General features: G+C 34.5%; 1 protein-coding gene across 5 annotated transcripts in view; it reads left to right on the top strand.

The window, feature by feature from the left end:
* The first annotated feature begins 15674 nt into the window (after positions 1 to 15674).
* The window catches only part of LOC105832146 (neuroendocrine convertase 1), a 29555-nt gene continuing 25841 nt past the window's right edge, over positions 15675 to 19388 (top strand). For 2 of the 5 annotated variants that reach the window (XR_003625389.2, XM_036285800.1), the window contains exons 1-2: positions 15677 to 15953; positions 16530 to 16695. Coding sequence is in view for 4 of the 5 variants with exons in the window: in XM_036285800.1 (XP_036141693.1) it covers positions 15943 to 15953; positions 16530 to 16695 (177 nt within the window). In the remaining variant the exon portion in view is untranslated. Of the gene's footprint in view, positions 15954 to 16529; positions 16696 to 19388 lie in introns of all 5 variants that reach the window. The other 3 variants (XM_036285799.1, XM_036285798.1, XM_012672826.3) reach the window with 3 other exon arrangements.

Here is a 19388-nt window from a genome sequence, read left to right as displayed (position 1 = left end):
TTGCTCCGAACTGCTCGCGCTCGTGCCAGGCAGAACCCGCTCGCCGAATGTCATCGGTCCGGCGGAGATTTAAATTGTGCCTGGCAACAAAATGGAAATGAGGGTTGTAGAATGGAAAATGGAAGGCAGCTTAAAATACAGAGCGAATTGGGAGGGGGGGAGATAGAGACGAAGCGAGAGAACGGAGTCGAGAGTGGTAACAGAGCGAGCGAGACGGGGAATAGGACAGAACGTTACACACGCGGGAAAAGAGGAAAAAGATAGAAAGAGACAGACTGTCGGCAGAATTTTACAGCGGTCCGCGCGACCATTCCGCACCCACCCCACCGCAGAAAATAATGGCCGACGGATGCGCCTGTTGTTCCATTTTTGAATTTGCGACCATTCGTGCGGTCTTGTTTGTGCATTTTTCTTCCCCGCCCCGCCTGTTTGTCTCGCCGTGTTCGTTCATCTTCACCGAGAACACGCTAAGGGAAAACGCGCGTCTGAGAAATGCGTAACCCTCGGTTGAGAAGCCAGCTCCGATAACCATCTACTCTTAGCACAAGTGCAACGCGCGTGTTTCAACTCCCTTGATGAATATTCACGTAAATAAGGCTGCGTGTAACGCGGGCCGGGTTAATGTAAATTCACAGTGTACGTTGGGGCGTTTAAGGAGACGAGAAGAGGCTAGGGGGAGTGGCGTGCATTTATTTGGCTGGATAATAAAGCATTGATAATTATATTAATGGAACGGCGCGAGAGACACGCGTTGTTGCTACAACGTTGTAATTGTTTATTAGAAATTTAAATTAGGAAACAATACCTACAGGTGGTCCTACGTTTTATTATCAAAATTGTTCCATTATCATTAAAATTTTTATTTGCACTTGAGATGATATGTTTATTATAAACATTTTGATAATTAATATAGTAATTTAATTAATATAATTAATATAATTAATAATTTATGTAATATCAATATATTTAATAATTTTCTTGTTATATTACATTATATTATGTTGTATAATTGGCGTATAAGAATATAATTTTATTAAAAGAACTAACTTTTAATAAGAGAACTAAGAATATAATTTTATTTAAAAATTATAAAAATGATTTCGCGGAGTTATAAATATAAATTAAATAAGCGATCAGTGTGTAAAACATGTAGAAGGTACATATTGAAAAGTGGCAGTGTCGGCCGTAGAAATTGCCGTGACTTTAGACGATTCGCTTTAAGAAAGTGAGACAGCATACCGCGGATCTTCGTTAAAATTATTCATAAAGTTAATGTAATACCAGAATCTAATTAATTCAAAAGAATGGTACTGTGGCCCCGAAGAATTCTTACTTTTTTTGTTCACCGCCTGATTCGTGAAATATTAATAACCTCGGCAAAACGCAAATCTTTCAGTGACCCGCGACGATGCCTCGCAATGAAATGTAAAAAAAAAAACTTATATTTACTACTATTTATATAAAGTTGGATCCCTCGGACGGGTATACCGTTTGTTTTCCGAAGTGGAGTTTCCCAGAGGCATTGCAGACGACGTCTGAAGGAGATATAAAGATTCCCGGCAGCATAGAATTCGCGATTTTCTGCAGCGCAGATGGTACGGAATGATACTTTTCACTCTACATTATACGCTGAAAGCGGCTGCTTCCATTCCCGCAATTGCGAGAAAAAAAAAGCAGAATATATTTTGTTGTCGAACAGCGAGATTTCTTCTTGCTCTTCAATCTTACTTTATCCCAAGACGAATAATACTTTTTACACGTTCTACGACAGTTGTTAAGCGTTTAATAACGCTGGTGGAAAATTGACGCGCGATTCATCATAAACAAATAATTGAAGCACTTTTTCTTCTTCTATACCAGGAAAAGACCTCTTCAAAAAATATATATAACATATCTTTTTATTTGATGATAATATCTTTTTCACAGTTTAATTCAATAAATACTTCTATCACTATTACTTCTTCTTCTTTAACTTATATATTTTTTATACTACGCTTTTTTTCGTAGATTATATTTCAATTTCCCAAAAACTAGAAATTTTTTTGTGTGGAACTTACTATTGTTTCTTCAATTATTGTCGCATGATCAGACAGAAACCTGCGTTAGCCGTTCCATTCTCGCAAGAGTGTGAATTCAATTCACTAGAGGACTCTTACAATCAACCAAAAGGGGTTGAAAAGGGGTTAACACAATTGCGTTTGTCTATTGAAGTATTGCAAGAATAAAAGGTAGATACTTTTCTCCCGAGATTACTCATAATATTACCACTATACATTTGCACGAGCGCATTATTATTTGAACGAAAAGTGGCTGGCTTTACTGTATTCGTACTACTGTTTCGCTTTAAATGCAACTAGCTCGTGTATATGAGGCGAATTTAATACGCATAATGCACCGACGGTATATTATCTATTACATCTGATCTGTCAGCTTATCGTGTTATAATTTTACACGTACATTGTAATTGAACAATGATCGACGCTGAATGGATATTTAGCGACATATTACACGTTATACATCAGATCAATTAATTGTTAAGGCCACATTATTCGATATGTTTAACGATACGATCAAAAACATTAGAATGGAGAATGACGTACGTTAATTTTCATTATAAATTCCAAGCGAGAAAAATATCAGAAAGAGAAATTTCACAATTCCTGGATATGCTTATTGTCAGAATTGAATTAAAAAAATGATATAAAACTTTTTTAACTAATATGCGAAAATAATAGATAATATTTTGCGATCGGAAAAAAAATTCGTTTACTTTTAAAATATACCAGAAAAAAGTATTGTATATTCTCAAAACAAGAAATTTTTTTCTGTAAAACATTACAAATTTCTTTTTTCTTTATGCCAAACATGTGATTAATTTGTAATTTAATATAGACGTAATATTCATAAGAAAAATTTCGTCTACTGTGACTTAGTTACGAATACGAACTACGCAAATTTAAATCCGAATAGATTTTGCATAAGCGGCGGTCTGATAATCCGGATCCTCCTCCACCACGGGAATCTATGAGGAGACTTTCGAGGGCAAGCAATCTGCTCCCATTTCCGTGGCGGACACCTCTGACATCCTCGAGAAGACTCGTGTCCAAAAGTAAATGCTTTCCGTGACCGTCCGGACTCCATTCTCGATCTTTTGTGTGTCCTGTTCTCTTGCCGCTTAGTTACGCATCTCCGCTTATCAGGGGTATTCTGTCGTACCATCCCTGAAAGCCTGTCAACCCTTTCCGGTCAGTCCGGACAATCGGACTTTCGCAAATAGCCTCTTGTCCAACCACCGAACTAATGTCGATAGATCTTGAAATGTAATACGTACGAAATCAACGTACCACTAATACCTTATTACGTCACCTATTCAATTCCATCCATGTGATTCTCCCTAAAAATCCAGAAAGAAATCTGAAGATTTCAATGTGTAAAGATTCATCGAAAATTGATGCGATAATCAAACCTCTTGACATTCATGATTAAACATTGCGAGCTTTTAAAAACAAGATTACATTGTTGTATTAAACGTTTATCGCGTTGCGCAATAATAGTGGTTAATATAAACAATTCAGAACTAAAACGAACTAAATTCATAATTTATATCACCTATGAAAGCTACAAAATAATGATCAAATCACACAAGAATTTTTCGTAAAAAATGCCTATTTTTCTCTGACATTTGAACGGTCGAAAATTATGTGACTTTACATTTTCTTCCTCGCATTATAAGCAAGTTTAACTTTTTTAGGGACACATTTTCTCCACTTGACGGATTTCTGTGAAATTTTGTACTTCTACTTTTTGAATCGCTAATTACAAATTTGAAATTAGATTTAAATTTAAAGTACCAGATCTAATATGGCAATTGTATGAGGATAAATTAGTATAAATCTGAAAAAATGTAAAAAAATACGTAAAGTAAATGCCAATATATCAAAAAAATGTGAAATTATACCTACTTTTATTAAACTGTAAATAATACATCATAAAAGAGAAAAAAGTGTCAGGTATACATCACTCTCTCGCAAAGAGTGAAGAGAAATCTCATATCCATTCTGCTTTAATCAGAAAAGCTGCGATTATATCTCACGAATATCTGAAGTTAAACAACGACGTGAATATAAACGTTAAAAATCAATGAACACATTTTCGCCAGAGCGAGCTGATCCGCATTTATATCCATATTTCTCCATAACATCTATATTTATATAGTTATTATACAAATCCTGCTTCTCAGAAACATATCAATAGAGATATTCACAATACACAATTTCTCTTTTCAAGAGAAATGATGAATTTCTCGTATAACCGGTAATGAATTTATAATTAAACTTACAATTTTGCATTGTTTTTGTATTACATGTATATATGGCTTTATAAAGTTTTTTCTCTCAATATAAATATTTCATTATTACGTCGTTTATATTTATTATGATATATTAATATATATTTTATTAATTTAGTTTTTATATTATAATTGATCAATGATATTTCACACATTCGAGATAGATGATTTTGTGGATTATGGCAAATGTCACAACTTTATTCTTTTAAACGAGATCAAGATTATATTATTGTGGTTTTTACCACTGTGCTAAGATATTTATGATTATATTGATCCATGGATTTCGAGATAAAGAGTACAGCACTAGTACACACGTGCGTCTTGCCGCGGCGTAATATGCTATAAAGCACGTGTATTATACCTGTTTGCACCCTTTCTAGTAACTTAGTATCACACCTGTCACACGTACGTTTGCACACTCGTACACGTGGCATTCTTTCATGAATGGTGCACGTGCACCGGATTTTTGAAATGTTATAATTCCGCGAAAAATTGACATAGCGACATGTGACAAAAACGGATTATATACGTTTTTTGTTCTTTCTCTTTATCATGGAAGTATACATATGTGGATAATGGAATAAAAATGTTAAAATATAAAATATAGTGATTTAATGAAAAAGTTAACGCAAAAGCTTCTCAAAAAATGTACCAGAGATGTGAAACACAAATATTTTTTTTTCATCAAAAGTAGTTGTTACTTAACAATGCTAACAGTTATTAGCAAAAATATTAGGTCCTTCAGAAGAATGATAATAATAGAAACGTAAAATAGTATTTAAAGAAAGTTTCAAATTTTGCAGAGTATTAAGAATAAGATTTTTATTAATTTATTGCTTTTCCTGATTTTTTAAATTACTAATCGCGTGAAAAATTTATCTTATACAAATCTTACACCATTCTCATCTAATTCTCTTTTAATGTAAAATTTTTGAATATTTTTTACGTATTTCCGCGAATTATTTTTACATATTATTTGCGTGCTCTCGAAATTTGTTATATGAGAAATATATATTTTTAATATGAAAAATATATAAATATTTTTATTATTATGAAAAATATTTTTATGCGCAAATATATATTTCTTCAAATAATTCTCTAAACTAATTTATAGATAATGTATTTAAACAAAAACGTTTCTTATTTTTTATTAAAAATTGTAGAATATTTGAATGTGAAAAAAATCTTGATATATTCTGCTTTTAATGTTGTAAACTATAACCGAAAAGAATTTCTCGCAAGATAAATTTCTCGCAATGAAATTTGATAATCTGGATATTATCAAAACAACTGCACGTGCACACGTCCAAAATAAATCCCGGCATTCATTACTCAGCACACAAAAGCAACAGAAACATTACGAATGCAAATTGCTCGCTTACGCATATGTGCGCTTACGTACAGAGTCGGCACTCGTTTGGCGCATCGATCGTGAATTACTGGATAATCCGAGCTTACGGCGCTTCACTCATGGAAACGTTCGCATAACAATAACGCCACGTCGATGCAACAACAATAACAATGGCGCGTATCCAATAAATTAGTAACTTTATTAAAAGCAGAGAATGTGAAAGCAATTGCCAGCAACGCCTGCGGCGACAGTGCTAAAAGGGCCACTTCTCCTTTCTATTTCCTGTTCCACCGCATCCCCGGAATCGCTCTTAATGTCTATTTGATGGACATGAAATGGAAAATCCGGACATAGGCGCGCGCTCGTGCATACGCGAGACGGAGAAGTTACAAATGGCGTTTCTCGTATCGCGATCTGCTGAGATAAAACGCGTCCGCATACACGCATATAAAGTCCGTATATGCGCCTCCATATAGTAGACATATAGCAACCCAAAATCACCTTGATGACCCTGTTAATCTTTGTGGAAGACGTATATTTTTGGACTATAATATACGTACATGAGTAGGAACCATGCATGATAATTATATCGCTGTAAACTCAAACCACAATATTAATTTCGCATTCGCGCTTACTCGCAACGTACCTCCCATCACGTTCAGATTCATATAACTGAATCGGTATGACCGAAAAATCGTTGACTACAGAAAAAGAAATTTTAATGCAAATTCTCGTAATCAATTAACTTTGTTGAAAATATTATTACAATATAGCAACGTATTTTAAGATTTCCTTTGACCGATGAAAAACTTAGTTTTTTTTCCATTAAAATGAAAACAATGAGCGCGCTATTGTTCAAATGTATTATGATTGATCACTCACATAAAAATGATCTTAGCACGTCATTTTTATCATAGTACTAGAAAAAGTTCACTCCATGTATCTATCTCTTTGAACAATAGCGCGCTCATTCCAGATGTTGTTAATTCAATAGTTTTTTCGTATTTATTTTTTGTATACTTATATATGTACGTACATATACTAGACACGCACTGCTGTTAGAATTTCTGAATTACCATTTATATCAAGCACACCTTTCATATGAACAAACAGAAATCGATACTGTGTAAGGCTAAACACAAATAATGTAATGTATATTGTCTATCATAATCTTATTATTTAAAATTCCTTTTGCTTAAATAATCTACTCCTATGAGTCTTCTCAAAAAGTGATCATCATGCATACATGACAATAATAAATCTCACATAGTATTTAACGACAACTTAGAAAATAAATTAAAATTTTGAAATGAACAATCGCCATGTAACAGCATAGCTCTATGTTTGTTATTTGCATGGCAGAAATCCTCGCTTTCCAATCATCTCCAGTGCTCTCGTCCAGTTCTCTCTCTCTCTCTCTCTCTTGCCCGTAACCTCTTTGCTCCGCACGAAGGTGGAGGCAGATGCGCTAAATAGCTCACAGAGAAACCGAACCCCTGTCGTCATGAATACGGGCGAGGGGTGTATTTTATGGAGCATCGCGAGCACTCACCGACCTTTCTCTCGAGCTGACCTTCGTGCTTTTGTCGAGATCAATCACCGCGACGTTTACATGCTTCCCGCGATGAGTATTTTATATCTTTTCTATAAACAGTTATTCCATTAATCTATATCATATAATATATAAAATTTTATGACTTAATAATTGTTGAAAAATCTTAGGTAAATTTTTGATAATATAATATACTACCTTAATATTTTTATCGAAAAAATTTTGATAATATAATACCTTATTTTGTATCCTTATTTATAAGCATATAATTTTGATATCTAAAAATATTGCCTGTATTAATTGTCTTTAAATTTAAAAAAACTCACATAAACCTGCAGATCTTACGTACATTATTTAATATATTTATATGAACAATATCGTAAATATGCGCCATCCGTTAGACATAAGCGATGAAGATGACCGCGTGTGCTTTATGGGCGCTTGATCCGATAGTAGAAGAAGAATTCGGTTTATGAAGGCACAGGAGAGGAGAAAACGGAGACCATCAATATCGTAACTTGTTCATTAAACGTACGCGATAAATCAATACGATCGCAAAATAATGATTGCATTCAAGGAAGAATTATGTAGTGATGCTGAAAGAAATATATATTTGCTTGTATTTCTTAAATTTAATAAACTTTTTACTTTGTTCATAGCTTATAAACATAATCGTTAATTTAACTTATGCTAATAACAGAATTATCAATATTTATAATTAACTTTTAATAATATGAAAAAAAACCGACTGTCACTGTCGAAGTAAATTCCGCAATATCTGTGTAACGATGAATTCTTGAACAAAAATTCTTGAACACTTGGTGGAAATAGTCGTCTACTGTAGCGAGATTAAGTTAATATTAACATTGATGTTAATTTGGTTCAGATATGAGTACGAAAGAGGTACAAGCGAGATACATTTTCTTTTAAGTTGGGCAAACATTTGGATATCATTATTTTGTCCCTCAGTCTGATCGCAGATGAAAGCTTCAAATATTAAATACACAGGATAAGATCCGTGACTCCGTACGGATTTATTTTAAGTCCAAACAAGTCCACGGGATTTATGGCTTGAATTCTTTCGGCTACGCGATAAGGATTTCCGCGCCAGAAATTAAACAATTCTTAATTATTCGATTGAGATAACGCGGGCAAGTATCTGAGTACTTGTTTTCCGCGCGCATTCTTATCTTGAATCGGCCAAATGGGGATATTCTTCGCGTCGGACAAGATCTTCCCGATTATATAAATGATTATTTTGCCAACGTACTTTTCTACCGTTTTATCATCCTGTAAAACGGAAACTAGTTGTGTACCAAGATTGTTTCAGTGATTCCTCGTGCAACTTTTATCATACAAGCAACGTTTCACAGATGCTTTAAAAAGTTAATCGTAACATCGCACTTTTCAACTGCATTGCATACATTTCAGGTCGATTTGGGTTATGTCACGCCGAAAAATTCTATCTATCCGGATTTACGGAAGCACCGGAATGTTCCGGGAACACGGGAGGTTTATCGCACAAGAAAAAATTACACTCTCCCGCGTGTCTCTTCACGATCAAAATTTTTCTGAAACGATCCGACCTAGCAGTCTGACTCGCAACAGCTTACTTTGTGCCTGGCTAGAGACGTACAATAAAAACCTGATCATAAAAGCGACTGACACGATATCGTTTTTATCGTACCGATCTTTCCAACGTTTTTTTTTTTCCTTTCCACGACAGGCGGTTGTATGTACTTGTGAAATGGCAAATTTCATCGCGCGATGCAGTGTCGGAAAGAAACGTGACTTTATTCCAACGGCGTTTACACAGGGTTCTATTGTTTAAAAGAACAAGAGTCTGTATACAGCGAATGCTAAAGTCTTCACGAGCGTTAAACCAAAAGCAGCGAAATGCGCCGCGCAGAAGGCGACAGGGCCGAGTGGCCGTATAATTTATGCGATCATAGATGTAATCGCATTTGAATATTCACAACTATGCGCGCGTCGCTGAAGAGGAGGACGCGGGGAGGGAACCAGTAACTTTATAATTACCAAGTAAATTACCTTTCCTCCGGCTCCTCGCTCTCCAGTTAGCGTCAAACCACGTACGAGAGCGAGCGCGCTTTGCGCTCCGTGGAAGGTGAATTTATTGAAAATTAAGTCCGATTTTATCGCGTGGAAAGTTTCCAATTTTCCACGGTTACTTTCGCGTACTATTTCGACGGCCGCGAGGAATTTGTGACGAAAGCCGACGGAGTGCTTAATAAACGGTCCTACTTTCCCTCCATCTAGTCCGCGCTATCGCTTCTCTCCATATCTCTCATAGCTTTTTTCCCCTCCATATATTCTTCACTACTTCTCATCATCTTCGTGAAAACAAACTCGCCGTAAGATCGCTTAAAATATCTCCTATGCAAATTATTAGACGAGTTCGAAATGATATTTCCAACATTCATTCTTACATAATTGTCACGTTGCATTAGCAATAAAACAAAATTATTGCATCATAAATTATATTATTATTACAGTCTAAATTACTGTTACTATTATAAAAAAATGTTATATATAAGGCTTTGTTCATACGAATGATTCATTAAACTTAATTTGAGAGTCAACAAATTTTCTTGGTGCTAATGCCGCCTGTCAATTTTAGATACTTAAAAGCATCTATTTATTTTTATGTACGCATTCGATTTTCGTGTTGACTCACAAAAGTTTCGTACTCTGCATTGTAAGGATAGACATGAGTGGGAAAAGAGTATCCAGGAGGATAGGAGGAACGGAGGAAACACAGGGACGGAGACCAACACAAAATACATAGAGTTACCTAATGGAACACAAACTTCCAATAACTATTGTAATGAAATTACCCGAAAACTGTTGGAGCATCGCGTACGGGGTGCTCTAACACGAAATTAATGCGCAGCGGAGCACGTTATATGTTTTACTTGTTAAATTTCGAAATTATCGTATAGGCATTCAAGTGTCTGCGAATTTAAACGAGACCTTTATATTTTTACTTTATTAAAATAATGTAACGCGGATACACGAAACATGGTCAGCGTACAGCATCACGTATAAAATTACAATATTGGCGAAATCGATCTATGAACAGATTTTATAATTTAAAACGTTAATTTATAAGCCCCAATATACATTGCCTACAAACCAAACGGGATTTAAAACGTAATGTATATCAACCACTTTCGATTACTGTTTGTATTAAATACACAATGTGAACTAGTTCCAAGTCCAGTCATAAAATTTAAAATATCGGAATCCCTGAATTACAAACATAGCTATATGATATATATATATATATATATATATATATATATATGTATATATATGACAAAATTTATTGGAATGAAATAACAGACGTATTGTACTTATAATATGTTTAAAAATAATGGAGAAACAATTATTATCATGGATGTTTATTATATAATTGGTTTAAACATATTGATGTTAAAAATAATTATATATGTTAATATGAACACAGAAGTCATAGTATTAAAACATAGTCAACAAATGTATCAAAAAAGATATATAATATAAGATGTATTTATAATACAGACTTTACAAACAGATTATATCTATAAAATACAGACTCAATAGCCATTGGTTCTTCAATAAAAAGATGAAACCAATAAATCATTCGCAATCATCGAAGTTTTTGCATAAGCAGTTGGGAAGTACAGTCATCATTTTAAGAGCAATATCCTTACTAAAAGTGTCAATAAAAAGCAATGGTTACATCGTAATTCTCTTGTACTTTTTAAGGAAAAATCTGCGTGGGAAGAAAAGAAAGGGTAAAGAGACAGAATGTAGGAGGTAAGGATTTATCCGAAATTCAACGTGAGCTGAAGCGAAACGAATCCCTTTTATCGGCGGATATTCTCATTTCTCTCTCTCTTTCTCTCTCTCTCTCTCTTCTGCGAACTTTACGACGCTTCGCCGGCTCTCTGTTTCGACTTTTATCGGCCGCCCTTCGCGCACGCGTTTCCTTCCCGCATATATATCTGTTCCGGGGACAGACAGTAAAAAAAGAAAGGGCCGAATTTATTTATAAGCATTACCCTCGGGAGAACGACAAAGTGGAATCGTTTCGCCGACCGAAAACTGTAAAACGCCTCTTACCCGTTCGACCGCGCCCGTATTTCAATTACGCGGATTTGTATGCCGCATCGTTGTTCCCCTCGAATAAGGAAATGTTTTAGCTGATGTTCATGTCGAGGATTTTAAGAGGGGGAAAGGGAAGGGGAGGAAAACGCAGGAATCCTCGGTGGCCATTGTCGGTGGAATTACTCGAAGAGCGATATTGGAAGCAAATGTCGGACAGCATAACGTTAAGATATTTACTGCTCCGTATGAATCCGGGTGTGCGATAGATATATTCTTAAATTCTGCAAATTTTCTCGCAAGATTCTTCTGATAATTAATCTAGTAATAAATATGCTGAACTTGATAATTAATTATGATTAATAAACTCGATTTTTAATCAACTCCCTAAATGGCAAAAGTATATTATTGCTGATTTGTAGCGTTTCCTTATTATCTCTAATATGTCCCTGAAAGAGTAGGACCAAAATTTTTGCGCAGGCATATCTCTTAATTAGTTCGTGGTCAATTCGCAAAAAACGTAATGCCTTGATCTCGTCGATATAATTTGGCTCGAGAGTAAACCCAGCTTAGTGATTTACCGTCATTTTTTAACTTGTAACACTTCCTATGGTGTAGATAGAAGGAGGAAAGTTTAATTAAGTTAATTGAACTTAGCTCTAAGCGACGTTGGTGCAGGCGGCCCTAAATGGATTATATCCAGGATTTGGGGCAGTTTAAATCGTATGCGGAAGGTTCCCACGAGGCGACGGCCAACTCCAGAAACCGGCTGGCAATATGCGAGTGAAATTCCGTATCAACGTTAAATCCATACGGAAGTACACTCAGTACGTGGTACCTGCAGAATGCCCGACATAATTACACAGTCGGGGCCGCATAACGGCATTTAACCAGTCGTTTGTAATTGCCCGGTTACCGTACCGCGAAAGTGTAACAAATCAGAAATGAAGCGTATGCATGTAGATGTTAATTAGCTGACGATGCATCTTGAAATGAATCACGCGTCGACGGCGGGCGCACAGTCTAAACGCGGGTCGATTAAACGTGACAACCCGAAAGTTAAATTGCGTTTACTTAATGGTAATCCGCGTCTAAATGCGCTTACGTGTTACGCTACTCCGAGCGTAACCTGCGAAGCGCGTATCTACTTCACATTGGTTTAATGTTAACTCTCGATTTAGGCGCGAAATGGAGTAAGATTTACTTCAAGCTTCCTAAGAATATAAATTAAGAGCTTATGTTACACATACACACACACACGCACACGCACACACGCATACACGCACACATATATGTATATAATAATTTATGTTTCTTTATTATCTCTACGCGGCTTGATTCTACATTCTATTACGGAAATGGAAAAATCATGTTTAGGTTGAATATCCAGATACATAAGTAGAATATCTTTTTGTAGAGATACGTTTGTCTTGAAGATATCGATTATGCACTTTTTTCTGAATCGCTGTAGTCAAATGTACAACACTTATATAGATATATTTATAGTTTTATTTAATTTTGAAGAAATTATCGGTTTATTATGTATTACCCATATTTTCACATTTGAAACGAAAGGAGAAGAAAAAAACTTTCCCGGTTTTTTTTTATTGCTGCTGTCATTAACGATGAACACACAGTAATAGCTTGATACTTCGATTTCAGTTAGCATTGTATTCTTATAATTGAGTTTTCTTTCTCTTCCTTTAACAATATTATAGATAAAGTTATAACTCCTTTTTCAAAGTTACTGCGAATCGTTATTACTTATAAAATTAGTTTTTTATGATATTGATAACAAAAGAACATGAATTGTATTTTAACTGAAAAAATTTTGTCATTTATTAAAAGATTACGTTGCGTCGCAAAAAATGATTTGAGCGTACAAAAATATGTTTTTGTGCCAGAAATATTAAGTACATTGATTTTCAGTTCAACAAGAGAGACCCGAAAGTCAAACCTTAAAGCGCGTGGTGCAATTAATTTTAATATTATAAACGTCGGTACAACTGAGCATTCAGATTATCGCGTGGAAATCGTACGGGCGAGCCCGACGTGAAGCATCTGTTTGATGCTGTTATTTCGTGTCTCAATTACATACCAACTAACCCATTTCGTGGGGCAATGGCTTGGAATAATTTCCCCAACAAAATTGCCGCACGTTATTCTCCTCCGCAGGTTCTCGTGGGACTCGACAACAAATGTCTTCTTGTTTCAAACGGTGTCGATCCGAATTCTCATTACACTCCGCATAGATACGTCCAGTTATGTTAAGTTGGCACCAGAAACTTTGATGCGACACTCTTTGATAATTTACACGTATTAATTTCATGCAAGGAAATACTGTTATTATATTATTATTCAACATTATTATATTCTCAGAGAAATTAAAAATTGCTGTTTGAGACACAAATAAAAAGAAAAAATGTTGTAATTAAAACATATATATATATATATATATATATATATATATTGCGAATCTTTTTTAATTTTGCTTGTGCCAATATTTGCATGTCACGCTTATCACTTCTTTTTAGTGAAAGTGGCGCGGCAGTTGCAATTAACTTTATCGATTTTTTAAGATAACGCGCGCATGTTTTATCTCACGTGGATTATTATTAGTTTCGAAGCTTGTATCTCCGCAAATATTTTATTCAGAATATTCGGTAGTATATTTTCAATTTTTAGCTCTTATTTTAAATCCATGTGAAACAATAATAAAAAAAGAAAGTAGAAGCAGAAATCCCTGACAGTAAGAAAAAAAATAGCATGGCTAATTGCCGAGCACACTCTTACGACCTGTTGTCGCTCAGCCGGCGAACTTTATTGCTCGGATTACCAGGGCACATTTGCCTGGATAATAGATAGTGTCTCTTCTTTTAATCCATCCATCTGTTTTCTAATACGTATTTTAATTATGAAAAATAAAATTAAATAATTTTAACTATTACAATAAAATTAAATTAATAACGAAAAGTTAAATTAAATATAACATATACAACAATTTAAATTAAAGTTTATTTTTTATACTTAATTAATTTGATTTTTTTCTTAACATTCTCTATAAAAAAAATGAAGAGAACAAAAGAAAATAGATATAAGCAAAATTTAAAATTCTCAGACGTATTTAATTAAATAAGATAAATAAATAAAAAGGTTTAATATCACGAAGGTTGACAAGAACCTAAGACGCAGATTACAAAGTAATTGTACACGCTGCCACTTACTCGAGTTTTTCTTAACCTTAATCTGTTCCATTTAAGAAAACAGGAAATAGCTTAGAGTAACAGCCCATGTATGTATGTACATATATACCTACATACATACGGTTCGATCGCTCATTCCAAAAGCGATCGTTGAATTTATTTATTGATTAATTGTTTTTTTTCAATTAATGTTTTTTTAAATAAGCATGACAAATAGAAAAAAATTTGCTTATGTATATGTGCATGTAAAATATGTATTTATTAATTCATTTATATAATAGTCAGATCACCAACATTATCTGAAATGTAAGAAAATTGTTTTTTCTTTATTTTATTATTCCTTTTATTTCTACTTCTTTTATTATTTTTCAAAATGTAATTGCAGAAATCTTTTTGCGCAACATATTTAAAAAAAAATATTTTATCAATCTAATTTTATTTCTTATATATCTATTCATAATTTAATATCTATTTTATTAATCTAATAAATTCCTAATAATTTTATTTCTACTATCAATTCGAAATGGACTTTTAAGCTTGTAGAGTATATTTATATAATTGATAAACTGTTAAAATATTGTATATATAAATTACACATATTTACATAAGCTACAATTATTAATTACAAAATATTATATAGTGCTAAAATATTTAATTAAATTTTTAAAGCTAAAATTATGGATAACAATTTATTAATTTTAGGAAAGCAGATGCATATATAATATATAAAAAATACACTACATTTTACACTATATTTTAATAAGTTCTTAATGTTTCAGATACAAATATTATTATCGAAAATGTTTACATTATCTGTGGCAAATAAAAGCGAGATATTAAATTCTGCATATTAAATAATATTCCGATCGATTCTCAATGGGAAACAATACTAATGCATTATATTTGCTCGGGAATCGCCCACAAAGCGTTACACCCGGCTTGTTCCGTCCCACGCGCGTTCGCTACGTCGTGTTTGCTTAGTTTAATCCGTTACCCTTCCAATCCCTCAGCTTCGTCCACCATAGCCATGGAACGCGAGGGCGACGAGGAACTCCCTCTCTTTCCCCAGACGGACAAAAAGACAATCGTGGTTAATTGCCACGCACACTGTCCGATCACACTTGTCACTCGTGATCCAATAGCCGGAGCCGGCGAATTCCGTCGCCATTGTCCTTCCAGTCGCGTAGACGGTACGCGCACGGCAGAGAAATCGCACGGGACTGTCAGAACTCGGGGTGGACAGTATCACGAAGAAAGTGATAAGAAAAAGAACGATTTCTCGGAGTGACCACCGCGGATGTGGCGGAAGTATTAATTGCACGATCGCTATTTATTTGCTCCCACCTCCCTGCCCGCCTGTATCTCATCGGGGAAAATTGCCATGGCGGTCAGGTACGTGTCGTGACGACAGTAGAAACAACGTATATCTTTTGTTGAAAATTCTACTGACAAATACCAGGACTGCGGATGATAAGTAGTTTTTATACGCCATGCGAATGCCCCGTGCGTCGCAACTGATAAGAATGTAAAGGATCAACGAGTGCAGTGTCAAATTCGCTGTCGCGGAATGTAACGTCATTTTTCTTCATGAAAGAGTGTAGAAGATTTCACACAATGCTGCTTCTCCTTTGATTTACGTTAATCGCATTTCAGTGATTTATTATTGAATCACGTTGAACGGGAGAACCACGTCGACCGCGTTTCTTCTTATTAGAAACGGATATTAAACGTTATTAAATCACGTTATTAAAGTAATAACGAGTATCGCGCAAGTAATTCGTGAAAATAGAGCGATCAAAGTGCATCCCTGATACTTTCGCGTCTACAGCCATCGAGCCATCTTAATATATTTGTGGCAGAACGGTCCGCGAGAAATCCGCTTAGAAAGTTTACCGACAATCTTCTCTCAGCACGCTACGAACGAACGAAAGAATCGCGCTAATATTCGAAACTTCGTTTGCTCCACAGAGTGTGCGTGCACTTTATTATGCAGCTCGTCATCGTCGCATCTGCATCTAATTTCATTGCCGACGTCAGCCTGGACGATCGCGAGGAGTGGGTCGTCAGGATACAAGGGGGATCACAAGTATCGTCGCTATTAGCCGCTCAGTCCGGCTACAAGCACCACGGTCCGGTAAATCCTTCTATTAATTTCACATAAACAGCGTGGTACAGTCCGCGTTCTAATATCGCGAAAATTGCAAACATATTACATCACGTTCATAAAGAAAGCGTAGATTTAATAACAGGATAGTAATATATAATATTTCCGCTACTTTAAATCCTCTTAATTGCTATAGGAGAATGAACAAAAACTGCGATACGTGATTCGGATGTGATTATACGTGATCCATGCGGTTATTTAATCGGCAACTATAATATTGCAAATTGGTTTCCGATTTACGTATCGGTGTTATTAATTTTATATTCTTCCCCTTTATCGATGTAATGCGGGAGAAAAAAAACTTACGTATTACTCCGTATGTGTCATTGTTTAACGAATACTTAAAAATAGATTTTACTTGGGGATTATCTCGCGCGGGATGACGCTTGACATATGGCGTTTAATAAGCCGCGTTATGATATCAAGTATCTAAAAGCATATCATATGTCACAGAGGTTGAAAATATTTAATTATAAATATAATTTCTTAAAAACACACACACACAATGCTTACTTAATTTTGAATAAAATTTTTTATCTTGGATTATATAAAAATTTTGTTTATTAAATTATGTTTATTACTTATTTTGACATTTTTAACATGTAATATACATTAGTAATTTTTATAATACATTTATATAATATACATTAATAATAATTTGTATAATTTCAAAACATATATGTGTGTACAGCATTTGATAAAGAATCTTGTATAATTTCAAACTTTAATTAAAATCGTTAATATTAAAAAATAATATTAAAAACGATTTTATTGTTGTTAAAAGTAATTAATTCTAAATTAATTAAATTAAAAAGCTTATGATTAGCTTTATATATATTTAAGATGCTGTGATTAAAAAATAATTTTTATAGTAACTTTTTATTTAAAAAAATAAAATCTATTGTCTATCTTTAAAAAAGTCTTGTTGTCTTAAAAAGTATAAAAGTTAAGTTAGATATATAATGTGAACAGAATAAAGTTAAACTAGAATTGGACATTGCACAAATGGCTAACAATAAGTTATCAAACAGTTGTCCAACTTTTAATTGCATCCCACTGTCTTTCACTTTACTTCTCTCTCTAAAGGAGTTACGGATATCTCTTGACAAACTTATTCATTGACTTAGCGAATATCCGACGAAAGAAAACTTGACTGATTTTTAGTTAGCAGTAATAATGATTCAATGAACATATAATATCTATCAAAGATTTTTGTTAAAATTTTGCTAATGCATTTTTATAAATTATTACAAATATATTTTTCTAAAGATATTCTCAAACATTTCTCGCGAAGAGAATGATAAGAGAAGGATGTTTTGTATTTTAGATAATTTTGATAAATTTACTAAAAGAAGAGTTTAATAAATATTTGCGCAGCACAAACATAGAAATGATATATAGATTCCAAGGAGGGTTAGTCCCATCTCTAGAGGTCAGCGGCATCCCACAATAGCTATAAAAAGTACTCTAATTTCTGCGAAAAGTTTTCGTCCTGTGGGTCTCATTCAGATTGCAAAATACGCAAATAAGTTCGGGAAAAAAAAGTTGTTCATCACACGGAAATGAAGAAATTTTTGTCTCATCCGGCCGAGTCTTTGAAAACGACATTCGTACACGTATTCCATCACTCCCGAATCTGACCGAGAAGGGCGAAACGTGTTACGGAGTTTTGGCAGCGCAGATATACGAGAGCGCTGGCGGCCGCAAAATCGTTTCCTTTGCCGTACGGATGACTGCAAAGAGATTATCCCCGTAAGTGGAGTCTCACGAGCCATTTGATCGTACGTTCATTCCGTTCGGCTCGCGTCCGCCTTTATCGCTCGCAGACGTCTCTCGCGCGAATCTCAGGGTCCGGTGTACTTTGCAAAACGAGTTTCGTCGCGAGATCACCACGAGAATCTGAGAGAAAATATCGTGGCGAATAGGGCCGATATCGCATCTCTTTCCTTTTCCTTTGACGAGGAACGTCTCAAGCAATCGCCTTATTTTCATCCGCCAACCTTCGTGCTCCCTGCAGTTTTCGATGCGTAATATCGAAAGACGTACGAGGAGAAGCAATATCAGTCCAATTTCCTAGGAATATCTCGTTAATCGTGTGTTCAATCGAGCAGCATATTGCGTACCGTAGTGTGCTATTTTCGTGCAAATTCGTGTAATGTGGTTTAGGACATCCACTTTATGTAGCATTTATTATCAGGCATACATATGTAATCCGTCTGAGCTTAAATAATTAAATTTTAAAATGTGTATCACGCATAAATATAAAATTTTAATATATAAAAATTTAAAGTTCATATTTTTTAATTACGATAAATTCTATCGCATCATATCATCCAAAGATTTTATTTAGAGATTTAAAATCATAAACGTTTGTACAAATATACATTTGCGCAGAAATAAATATTTATTACAATGTAAATGTATATATCTATGTATTAAAGAAGCAAGAATTTGAAATTCAATTTTAACCGCTTGCAATAGTAACTTGTAGAATTTTGCACATCTTAAGGACACTACACAAATCTTAACGTTTCCGTGCACAGTAAACCGAAAACGGACTCGCAGTTGTAAAGTATTGCCACCTTCACCCGCAAACGATATATATAGTTATCGTGCACTTTACACAACGAGTTTTACCTCGTCGTGTGCGAGAAGCATCGGCG

Source organism: Monomorium pharaonis, chromosome 4 (assembly GCF_013373865.1).
Source record: "Monomorium pharaonis isolate MP-MQ-018 chromosome 4, ASM1337386v2, whole genome shotgun sequence".
Lineage (NCBI taxonomy): Eukaryota > Metazoa > Arthropoda > Insecta > Hymenoptera > Formicidae > Monomorium > Monomorium pharaonis.
Note: the sequence above shows the minus strand (reverse complement) of the source record. Positions and strands in the feature narration are given on the sequence as shown.